At 46.3% G+C, this 12,524-nt stretch overlaps 1 protein-coding gene across 1 annotated transcript; it reads left to right on the plus strand.

The window, feature by feature from the left end:
* The first annotated feature begins 626 nt into the window (after positions 1–626).
* Positions 627–1,304, plus strand: GJB2 (gap junction protein beta 2). Its single transcript, XM_026035038.1, has one exon. It carries the CDS (start codon positions 627–629, stop codon positions 1,302–1,304), a length of 678 nt encoding a protein of 225 aa, XP_025890823.1.
* The last annotated feature ends 11,220 nt before the right edge of the window (positions 1,305–12,524 follow it).

Raw genomic sequence — 12,524 nt, forward strand, 5'->3', positions numbered from 1 at the left:
CCAAGGTACCTCCAGGGATGAAATATCTGCTAAGAGAGAAGTGTCTGAGCTGCAACAGCCAGCTTGGAGACCTGCTGGGGTGTGAGGACTAATGCTAGAGATGTCAAGCAGTGCTTACCTTGGAGGCAAAGCACAGGAGGCAGCCTAACTTTCCAGGGTCATTGCACTGGCAGAGAAGGAAGAAAAAAATGCTTAGAAGTCTCCACTCAGGCCCAGAAGTTCTGGCCTGAACTCACGCAGTGATATCATGTTTCTCTATGGCTTTGACAAACCACCAGTGAGTCAACCACAGAAAAGGAAATATCTCAAGAGCAGGAAGGAGAGCAGGGAGGCAATTTATTTGAGCACGTAATATGCTTTCTAACCTAAGATTTGKTGAGAAAAGTAACAAGGTATGGTTGTCCCATCGTAACTACATAGCAGGAGAGTGTTTAATATGGTGTTTGAATCCATCGTTCTCTCAATAYAAGGTGATCTTAATAAAAGTGCCTTGCATTTGTCTTGGATGCYGGGTGTTATCAAGTCTGCCAGTCCATAGAAGGTACAATATTGACTGTCCACCTGTGGAAGACTGACCATTTGGCGTCACCTTTATGTCATGTTACAGGTAAAAAGACACAAAAAAGATGGATTGGGGATCTCTGCATGCCATCTTAGGAGGTGTGAACAAACACTCCACCAGCATTGGAAAGATATGGCTCACAGTCCTGTTCATCTTCCGTATCATGATCCTGGTTGTAGCAGCAGAGAGAGTCTGGGGAGATGAACAACAAGATTTTGTCTGCAACACACTTCAACCTGGGTGCAAAAATGTTTGCTACGACCACTTCTTCCCCATCTCTCACATCAGACTCTGGGCCCTGCAGCTGATCTTTGTCTCCACGCCTGCGCTGCTGGTGGCCATGCACGTGGCTTACACCAGGCACGAGAAGAAGAGGCGTTTCAGAAATGGTGAGAAAATTAACATCGAAGAGCTGAAAAAYGAGAAAATCCACATCCAGGGGCCATTATGGTGGACGTACACCAGCAGCATCTTCTTCAGGATCATCTTTGAAGCCATCTTCATGTACACCTTCTATTACATGTACGATGGGTACCAAATGCCTCGCCTGGTGAAGTGCAATGCGTGGCCCTGCCCCAACACAGTGGACTGTTTTGTTTCTCGGCCCACTGAGAAAACCATGTTCACCATTTTCATGCTTGCTGTGTCTGGGATCTGCATACTGCTGAATTTGGCTGAATTGTGCTACCTAGTGATAAAAGTTTGCATGAGAGAACGCAGGAAATCCACAGCTTTAAAATAATTGCCCCATTGCCACAATTTCTTAACTTCCCCCTTTTACTCAAATTTTCTTAGGTGTCARAAAGCAATCTGCAATATTTCCACACTTGAGGAAAAGGACCGAAATGGAAAATCATCCACAACTTCAAATGAYAGCCTCTAAAATTACAGTGGGAAGCTGCCTTGAGCTCAGTTTGGGAGCTAATTCAGCTAATTCAAATAAAAAGAGCAGCCTTTTGGCAGCAATTTTTCCAAGTATGTCTCCTGCTGTGCTTCTGTTGGTGGGATAGGGCCACTTCTCAAAAAGTGGGAGCTGAAGGGCCCACAGGAGGTTCCCATGCCCGAAGGAGAGGCAGAAATCAGAAACACGTTGCCTGCACTGCACGAATCAGCTTTGGGGGCAAGCCACTAACCAGGAGCTTTCATCAAAGTGGGATGAAGGATTTTTGGAGAACTTGAGTCCTGGTGAGAGGCAAGAAGACAGAGGGACAACTGAGTTAATTAGCATGTGTGTTATTCTTTTTCTAGGTCTTTTTTGAGAGTAAGAAARGGGACTAGGGACACAGGCACTCCAGGGCAGCACCCGTGCCACCACCTCAGCTGGAGACCAGCCCTCCTGCAGCTTTTCAGCCCTCCCCTGCTCAGAGCAGCCTCTCCAGCAGGCTCACGGTGAGCAGTYTCACCAGATCATAAACCCTGCGAGGCCAGGGCAGCCTCCCTGCGTTCTGGGGGCTGCAGCAGCGGGAGGGATGAGGTGTGYTTTCCATCCCCTGGGCCACCAAGGCTTGCTGCCCTGGAACAGGAGGGCCAKTGGGACTGGCTTCCGCCCGGTTCACTCTCCAACAGCATTTGCTGGAGACCCTCACCACACGGTTTTGTTTATTTTCATCTGATGAAAAGACTTTCTAGCACCTGGCTGCATCTCCTCCAGCTGTTTATCTTTGAAGATTTTTGTTCAGTAAAGAACAAAAAGAATGCCTCATTTTCTTTTTCATTCTGTTTACTGTCCAGGACAGAATGATGTTCAGTGGATTACAGCTACCATCAGTCTCTTTCCATCAGTCTTCAGTTTTATAGAGGCTTCTCTCCATAAAGCCTTCTCCTTGTACCCTTCAAGGGAGTACATGAAATCACTCCCCACCTCTCCAATATTGAGCCTGCTTGTAGCAAACTGGCCTGTTCTGTTTCTCCTCATTGGCTTTAATAGCGATTTTCCCTTCTAAAGAAGGAGCACAATCTCAGCTTCTCCTTTTGCCTCCACCGCTCAAGTTTATCACTGTGTGAGTAAACAAAGATGCATTAAATAAGGCTCATGTCCTTATTAAGCTATTAATTATGCTATTAAGTGCAGCATAAACAGGCTGGCACCAAAACCCAACTTGTACAGCTTAACTGCAGGTGAGAGCGGGGTGATTAATAACGGAGCATGAAAAAAAATGTAAGCAGCAGCCTCAGACACGTGRGCAAAACCATGGAAAGTCATTAATAGTGAGCTGAGCTGCAAAYGTGCTCTGGAAAAACATCCTTAGCTTGGAATGTAAAGAATAAAGCTTGGCAGCGATGAGGTTGGTGCTCAGGAGAGTTCCTGTGTTGTTCCATGCACTAGTACAACCAGAACAAGCTACTTTTACACCCCCAGTGCTTTAATACCACATTTCTTTTGTAAGAACAAGATTTTTCCTTTTTTTCTGGAACCATAACTAAAGCCTTTTGTTTTGTTGCCTGGCCTCCTGTCTTACTTGTATGTGCCGTATATTATATAACATGTTTAACGAGAATCTGTTTACCATAATATGTAGTATGTAGGTGCTAATGCTACATTTAATAGCCAAGAGCTACCGCAAGCATTTTAAACTTCTGCTGCAGGTTAATTTGCAGGTGGTTGCGTTGCCTGTTGCCCTACAGACTTCATGAGTTGGAACATCACAAATGTGACCTGTACTAGAAATCAGTTCTGCTCTCTAGACCAGGCAGGTACTAGCCGAGCTGCAGACGATAAGTAACTTACCAGCCCCATAAGAGACGGGTCCCTCAATCTGCCTTTGAGTTTGACTGTAATTTAATTTAGACTGGAATAAGGAAGTGAGACACATCAGAATTGAGAGCAGTATTCAGTTATCTTCAGTTAGCAGCTTGGCAAGCGGGTATCATGAGTGGAAGGAAGAAAGAAACTGGAAAAGTGAATGGAAGTCATCAGGAAAGGGCCTTTGGCCAGGACTGGCACAGGRCTATCAGGTTATTTACTGCCTGTGATATTTCTTCTTGCATTTGAGTAAACAGCTGCTTTGTAAGAGAGAAGAGAAATCAGCAACTTCAGAGCAATTAAGCCCTTTGCATTTACTTCTGTGTGCTCTCTTGCATGGTTGACCTCTCACAAATGGTTTTTCTGCAGATTAAAACACAAGGTTTGTACTGGAGTCATGTGTGTCCTTCCCTGAAACACCCCAGAAATGTTTGCCCTTTTGGCAGTTGGCTCCTACACTCTTCTCACAGTGAAAGCTGCTAGGGTATTGATGACCAAAGCCACAAATCTGAAACTGGGACTCTAAAGGAGGCCTGTTGTGAAGTGCAATCAGTATAGAACATGTCAGATAAYGTGATAACAGAATTAGGAAACATAGGAGTGGGACAGAGATGATTTACACCAGAAATCACCAGGAATTTACCTTTTACCAGAAAACTTCAAAGCAAATCTGCTAAGGTACTTGACAAAAAGAAAGGAAAAAAAGGAAAAATAAGGGGAAAAAAAACCCTTCACTTGTAACCCGTACTTGATATTTTATTTCCTTGTCATGAAAGAAAGACTGAATTAAAAAAAGAGCAGGATATTTTCAATATGAGCAAATAATAATAATAAAAAAGCCCTAGTTATTTAGCAGGTACCATAAGCCAATGCACTGTAGTATTTCCTATCTCACAGCAAGAATATGAAAGACAAATGTTGTGGTGCTCGCAGAGAAAAGTACTCCTATACCACTGAGGTTCAAGTCAAAATAGCAGTATTGTTAAAAGCTGATTTTTTTTTTTGTTTTTGGTAAACATTCTACTGCAGCAAATATGCAACAGTTAAGAGCACTTTACTACCAACACCCCTGTGGAAATTAATCTCTTTTTCTCATTAGTCACCCCTCTGTCCCCTGCAACACRGGCTAATATGTTTTACAGGGCAAAGAAAACACATTCCAAGAGTCTCACTGTATTTTGTGGCCACTTGTTCTAAAGCCTTAAGCAAAGAGCAGTCACTGCCCTGGGTGCTAATCACAGGTTTCTTTGGATTTTCCACTATCCTTTTATCTCTACAGTCATGTTAAATGGTTTGTAGCAAAGACAGTCACATGAATAATGGTTGCTCTGCAAGACGTAATCAACCAAGACTAACTTTTTACCATCTGAAAAAAACACTTGCCCCTGTCAGTGCTTGTCCCTATCATTTTCCTTTATAGAATATGCTTCTGTAAAGTTGGTCCAGCTCTGATATGGWTATTTTTAACATATACCCTCCTAGCTACCCAAAAAAAGCCTCTTTGAGGTGGGTTTGGCTGGAAAAGCTTTAAGCTGTAGCTGGCAGCTCCCTGCTGGCATTGCACCTTGGCCAGAGAGCCTCAGGTACCTCCGGCATGTGGTACCTGCCTTAATGCTACCCTGCAACTCAACCCCAGAATTAACCCTACAGTTACACAGGCCCTGCCCTTCTTTTCTGCTCTGCAGTCGCTGACACTGATGATTAATTTTACATCTGCCTGCTCTGTACCGCGGCAGTCCGTGGTATCCGAATAAACCCATCTGCTATCCGCAGTCCTCTCTGCACAYGCTGCCCGGTTGCGAGGCGAGGGCAGCAGGGACACGCAGTTGAAGGAAGTTTGTGTTGAGTGAGCTGATAGAGAGCTTAGCTGGGCTATGAATCACTGCAGCCTGCACATGAATAAAGCCTATTGTGTTCTAAAGTGGTTTGCTCCTCGCTTTTTTGCTGCAGAAAACCTGTATCTTGGGAGCTGCTTTGAATCTGTATCGTGAAGCCCTGCTTTGACGCTGCGGTTTCAAACACCACCGAGGCCTGGAGAAGAAGAAAGCACAAGAACAGGGGCAGGGAAGAGGCCAGTTCCCCTTATTGCAGAGAAGCCAACGTTGCTTCACAGCCAGGCACGGTGCCTGTGCAGTAAATACTGCAGTGCTGAGGGCAGTCACACTGGCCAGAGCTTCCGCYGGCCTGACCGTGCGGGGGCAGCTTATCTGTGTGGTTAAGCGCCTAGATTGGCTGCCCTCTTTGCAATTCTGCTACTGTAGGCTTGGTGAGCTGGGAAAGAAATTAGCAGCCCTAGAATACTTAATTTATAATCATGAAATTTGGTTGAAAATGTTTTGCAGGTCATTTTCTACTGAAGTTCAGCCTTAAGACAGCACATAAAAATCCTCTCACATCTCCAAGTGATCCACACAGGAGCAAGATTCCTACACTTGCTTTTAATGGAGTGACTGAAAAAAAATGCCCTAAGTTTTCCATCCAGTTTTCTCTTTTTACAAATCTCCTTTCATTCAATTTGAAATTATTATAGTCATCTTAGGGCACAGTTAATCCCTTAATCACATTGATCCTGAGTTTCCCCAACTGGAACATAAAAGGTGACAACAGTGGCTGGCTCACAGAGAGCAGGAAAATTTAATTAAGAATTGTTTGCTAAGATCATTGCAAAGATAAGTGCCAGAAAAACATAATTTTTAATTATTGTGACATAAAGATTTCAAACCTATGCGATGTTGCATCATTAATGTAATGCCTAATTATGACTAGTTATGTCCCTGCCCTAAATATTGCATCTTTTCCAAGGACTGATCATTTAATTTACGTTTTAAATAGCTTCCATGCTCACTTCAACACAGACAGAATCAAACTACACACTTACCCATACACATGTTCACAGAGAGGAACAAACTGGCTAAATCATTATATCACTTTTATCTCTTAGAAAATTCAAACAATTACGACATGGATTTGTCAGGAATAATTTCTGTTTGTCTCATGATAACAGCTTTTATGTACAGCCGTAAAATAGTTATTAATGACTCATTGTCAAAATGTGAGGATCCACCAAATGACATAAACTGTGTGACTAGGAGGAGGTGCAAGTACCCAGGAGGAGAGGACTAGAAGCCCTAAGATCTTTATTAGCAGGAGAAAAGGGGTGAACAAGACAGAAGTAGTTTGGGAAGCTGAGAAATACCAAACAAGGCTGAGAAGGATTAAGCACGTGCAGAACTGTGTTATGGAGAATTGCTCTAAAGAAAGGAATAGTCTTGAGGGGAAGAGAAGGACTTTGCAGTAGATCATCAGTGGGCCATGAGTCAATAATGTTATTGATCTGGGAAAAAATATCACACTGGGATGCATAAAAACCCATCAACAAGATGATATTTGAAATAATGTTGCCACTCTTCTTAGCATCTCAAACTCTTACCTGGAATTACTTTGGGGCAATCTGTCAAAAAAAAAAAAAAAAAAAAGGATCACTGGGAAAATCCAAAAGTCAGGAATAAAAATGACCAATTATCAAGAGCATGCATAGCACCTATGAGGAAAGCTCGAGAGAAATGGGTTGGCCTAGAAGAATCTGAAGGAAGACCCAATAGATCTCTTCAAATATATAAGAAATCTGTGGCAAAATAAATGAAGATTTTTCTCTTTGCATCTACTGGCAACAGGAAAAGAAATAACAGGTGTAGACTGCAATGAGCCATTGGGTAGTCCCTGCAGAAAGCTCTCTGTGGAGAGAGAAGGGTTTTAAGGGCACCAAAGGGTTTTAAGAGCAGGTAAGTCCAACTACTGTTGAGGATGATGTAGGTATGGGACAGAGGGCAGGGCTAACATCTATGGGGAAGGGGACTTCAAATGAAAGCGTCAGTTGTGGTTTTGTGCTAAAATAAATTAGCACAAAAAGACCTGCAACCCAGGAGGTGGTAGTATGAATAAGCACATCTTTAATTCACATAAATGATTTTGATCATGGGTATTCTTTTATGTTCTCCCCAGCAGAGTGCGTGGATAAAAAGCTCCTCTTGCCTTGGTCTTCTATCGCACAACATCAACATTCCTCCCAACAGCGGCTATGTTATATCTACAAACTTCAGTCTTTCCTGGACAAGCCACTAAAGCCCAGGTCAGCTTTCCATTTTGCTGCCCTCAGCTCAGTTTGATGCACACAGACATTGCTAGAGACGACTGCAATCTAGTCTTCGCCCTGCAGACTCCTCCAATTCAAAGGCAGATTCACAATGTGGAGTAGTCTAGATCTTTTTATACAAGTTTTCCCACACATAAGCTCTGCTTATTTTTTTTTTTTTTGTTTTGTTTCAAAGGAGGAGATCTATTGCTGTTCCTTTCTTTGGAAGGCAGGCAATATTTGAGGCCTTCACAAACTTACRGTGCATGTCAGCAAGGTGTATTCTTGCTAAAACAGACTGTATTTGTTCCTGCCCTGAACACAAAAGGGCAACAGGCAGGCAAGTTCCTTGTGTGGAAGCCTTTCCTTGTGGTTTGGATTACAAAGTCTTCACTGGTAATACTAGTTTAAGGTGTTGACCCTGGTCTCATCCTATCCTGCTCATTCCTACCCCRTCTGCATCTTTCTCCCACCCCACTGAAGGCACTGCCTCCGCTCCAGGATCTTTGCCGTGCCAGCTGTGCAGAGCACTGGATTAGGTGGCTGTTTTAGCTGGTGGCAGAACAAACATTTGGATTTGCTGGACTATTTTATAGCTGGATCAGTTCCTTGATCTGGCTTGCAGGGAGGCCCCACGCACTTCCCTGCTGACGTGGCTGTGGGGCAGTAGGCCATGGCGTTAGGCAAGAAGGGCTGCAGGGAGGTGGCAAGAGGTGGAGACAACGGCGTCATCTTCAACTGTCCTGGCTGCTCCACACCTTGTGATTTCCAATCACAGCCTCTGGCTGCATTTTCATAAGTGGCTGCTGCAGAAAGGGGACAGTGTCCTCACCTTTGCCTCTTTCCCATCAATTCCTCTCCTCAATTCGCCCTGCTTCTACGCTACTTGCCATCTCCTTGGCCTGGCACCCTCTTAACACTTGTATGAGTTGATTTAACCCATTAACTGAACACAAAACTATTTGAACTCTTAAGTTTTATTTTCAGCTATTTTTTCCCAGGTTTGTGTCAGGCATTAGTGTTCTTCAAATACCAATACTTGTCTTTTAGTTCCTCATGTTTKTGGCAGTTGTGTGGAAAAAAAGCTTCAAGCCATGGCAGCACATGGTAAAAAGGTCTTTCCTCTCAGGACTCTGCATGTCTCATGTTTCCCTTTTCCAGTTCCTCCTCGTAACAGATGCCTGGTTTGTACAGTCATAATTTTGCTGCTACATCTCACAAGCAGCTTTTGCTCCCAGGAAGGTGTCTGAGTGCATCTCACAGCTGCATAACCCAGAGCAGACCAGTTTTGTCAACCTATTAAGGGACTTCCCACAGTTTCCAATGGATTTCTGAGAGGGTACTTCCTCAGGTAGGTAAAACTGCAGCCTAGGATGACACGTGCTGTTCTCAGCTCTACCTCAGATTTTCTGTTTACCTGGGAGAAGCCATCACGTTTTCCTGTGCCTTCAACAATAACAATGCACAAATAGTAGTAACCCTTCCTGCTACCAGTTATTTTTGCTAATATTCTGTGTTCTCTGAGGTGTTTGTCAGTAGTGTCTAACACAGAGAACACTAACCACTAAGTGGCATAATAATAACAGCTTCTATTTGATTTGAAATTAAACCACTACTCCAGTATTTTTATTTATTAGTTTAACGGTTCTAAACACCAAAAGCTTTGGATTTACTACATGCAGAAAACAACTGGAGGAGAACAGACTTTCCTGCTACTTATTCAAACTGCAGCAGCTGACAGMACAGCAGTTTTCTTTTAACATTTATATCTCTTTAGTGCCATCTTCTGTGGCAGAGTGGCATTTCAAGGGCAATTCTTTTCATTGACACACAGAGTGCCACAACATGTTGAAGGGAAAGTCCTCTCAGCTCTTTCCCTGTGCTGTACATGTGTTTGCAACTGCTCTCAGCTCTGCTGTACCCTTCAACTGAGTTGTCCATTAGTAGTGACCTGTACCAGAGTTTACAGGTCTCACCATTAAATTATTCAAGGGTGCACAGATACAGCAGCAAGGATCCTATTCAAAACAGGTGCTTACATTGGAAATAGCATGGGAGGAAACACTGTTTACCATTAGACTAATCATTAAAAAATTCCATTTTCTTGTAGCAGAGTAGCTCAGGTTCAGGCTCAGATCAAGATATATCCCCTTAGCTTAGGGGATCTTTTCATAAAGATTGATATTTCTTTTTGATCTTTTCCCTTGTACTTTGCAGGACAAGTCTATGTCTTCTGAACTTAAAAATACTGCCTGACTGTTCTCTTCACCCACTCCTTTAACCCCACTCTGTCTACCCAAGACACATAGTTCCCCTCTGAGGATTTGTCTACACACAGAACAGAGCTTTTCACCTACGTGGAACACTAGGTTCAAGAAGAAAAGTGAAATTAGAATGGATAATTAAAGTAAGGCTGGAAATTAGATAAGCGTGCATTTTAATGTGAAAAAAAAAGTGAATGTAAGTTTTATTTTATTGTCTGGTGATAACAAAAATAGAGGGAAATATTTAAACATATCAAGGACGTAAGGATTTGGACCAAAGTGGCCACTGGGGTTGCTGTGCACCTTTAAAGACAAGTGCCGGTTAGGAAGCTGGCAGGATGGCCCTTTCATGGGAAGCTGTCTATCAGAGTATCCATATGAAAAGACACCTCTGAACCTTTATTATTCTGCAAATTTGAGTACACCTTGCTTATGAATGAATTTCTTAGGCGGACATGTCGTATTTTGTCTAGTCCTCCTCTAAATCCAGTTAAGATCCTCTTTCTCTAGTATGTGACTTTCAAAGAGCCCCTCATACCACCTCAGCACGCTGTTTTACTTGGGTTTTTGCTAATGCATAATGTGTCCTTGTTTTTATAGCTCTTCCTTCCAGTTTTCCCCCAGTGACTTTGCATCTCATTTAGCCATCTCATTTTCTACAGAGGTCTCATAGAGTTTATGACACTCCAAACCTTTCCTGRTGAGAATGCAGAATTCTTGGAAAGCAAATTCTTAGCAGATGAGTGAACCCAAGGAAGTCAGGCATTGCATCAGGAATCCCATTTCAAGATGTATTGAATTCTGCACTAACATCCCTCCCCGGCAACACCRAAAGGCGTTTGTGGAACCTCACTGCTTGCTTGGCTGAAAAAGTCTTCCTAAGCAACGGAATCACAGACGGGTTGAGGATGGAAGGGACCTTCAGAGATCATCTAGTCCAACCCCGCCTGGTCAAGCRGGGACACCTAGAGCCCAGGCAACTTTTGTGTCACCACAGATGGAGGTGCCACAACCTCTCTGGGCAACCTGCCCCAGTATTTGACCACCTCACACCAAAAAAGTGTTTATGTTCAGACGGAGCCTCCTGTATTTCAATTTGTGCCCGTTGCTTCTCACCCTGTCACTGGGCACCACTGAGAAGAGCCTGAACTCATCCTCTTCACACCCTCCTGCCGAGTGTTTCTACACATGGACACAATTCCCCGTTGACACCAACGGCTCCAACGGCGTCCAAGGCGCCAACGGCTCCAACGGCCGCCGCGCGGGGGCGCCAGGGGGCGGCGCTGCCGCGCGCCGGGACTCCCCATTTTGCACCGTTTTCCCTTAAAACCGCCGCGTGCGGGTGGCGCTGAGCGGGGTCCGCCCTCGCCCCCCCGTTCTCCGCGGCGCCCGCCGAGCGGCAGCGGGAGCGGGAGGCGGCCGCGGCGCCCCGGCCGCTCCGCGCGGAGCCCCGCGCTGGCAGAGCCGGCGCGGCGGGAGGCGGGCGAGGGGAGGAGGGCAGAGGGAGGGCCCGGGGCTATAGGGGAGGCTGCGGGCGGCCCCGCGCCACAGGCGGCCTCCAGGCGACGGGCGGCCGCCTGCGCGAGGGCTCTGGCGCGGCTGGCAGCAGGTAGGGCCCGGCGGCGGCGCGGGAGGCGCGGGCAGCCGCGGCCCGGCCCGCGCCTCGCGCCCACGAGCACGGGGGGTGCCAGGGGGTCAGCTTGAAACTTGTCCGCCGTGAATTTAAAATCATAAATAAAGCAGACGTGGCAGTTTTTGTCTTYCGTTGGCCAAAGTGGTGCCAGGCACAGGTGGATGGAACAGATGAATGTGCCCACGAGGGCCTTGGGCACGCTGTGTTGCCACAGGCCCTTCTCCCATGCGTTTTCCTTTGGAACTCGCTCCTGTGGGCGCCGCACAGGGAACAACCGTGTCCTYCCTCAGGCCCTGCGGCCTCCAGGCCTCTGCCTCCCCTTGGCCAAATCTTTGGTCTGGAGGCTACTGAAAAYGTCCCGCCTGTTTGCGCAGAAGGGATGCCGAGTGTCTGAAATGGATGTATATTCTTTGGAATTTTCCAGATACTTCTGACTTGGGCAAAAGTTTGCCATTGCTGTTAGGTTTTGTTCTTCCCCTGTACCCGTCATGCCAAAAGCCATTCGGGTCTCTCCCGGCCTCGCTGAGGGAATCCCATAAACCTGCGGTGTGATTAGGTATTCCGAGTGGGGTGTGAGGTCCGTGGGAGCCTCGTATAGGTGTGGAAAAAGCAGTTGGACCGAGAAGCCAGACCCAAGATTTTTAAGACAACTTTAAAGGAATTTTTTCGCTGGAATACATTAGAATGAACCTGTAGAGAAGCGAATGTTTTCCATGAGGCGGAGATGCCCTTCGAGGCGGGTGCGGGTGCCCTCGCAGCTGCTGCAAGCAGCCGCAGGTGCCTCCTTGCCGCGCCGGCCGGCTGGGCGCCCGCGGCTCTGCGCTGGGCAGGGGCCTGCGGGTGCAGCCCCCGGGCGGGTCGCTCCGTGCCGGGGGTGCCGGGTGCCGGGGACCCCTCGCAGAGCTGCCACGTTGCTGCTCTGGGGCTGTGGGGCTGCCGCYGCGCGTCGCGCTGCACCACAGCGGTGAGTTTAATCCCAAGCAGGGCTCTCACGCAGCGTCTGAATGTTTTTGGAGCGGGAAGGGGTTGCTTTTGGGTCTGTTTCTCTGCTGTCAGTGGCAGTTTGGGTTTGTCGTGTCAGGGCACAGAGGGGTTTATCAGCTGGGACCTGCCTCTCCTCCTGGGCTCAGCTCCTTGCACTTCCCTGCTCTGGCCAAACTTCCACTGGGTTCAGAGGGGTTGTGCCCGGC

The sequence above is a fragment of the Nothoprocta perdicaria genome, unplaced genomic scaffold, assembly GCF_003342845.1.
Source record: "Nothoprocta perdicaria isolate Ctin4 unplaced genomic scaffold, notPer1 scaffold_155, whole genome shotgun sequence".
Lineage (NCBI taxonomy): Eukaryota > Metazoa > Chordata > Aves > Tinamiformes > Tinamidae > Nothoprocta > Nothoprocta perdicaria.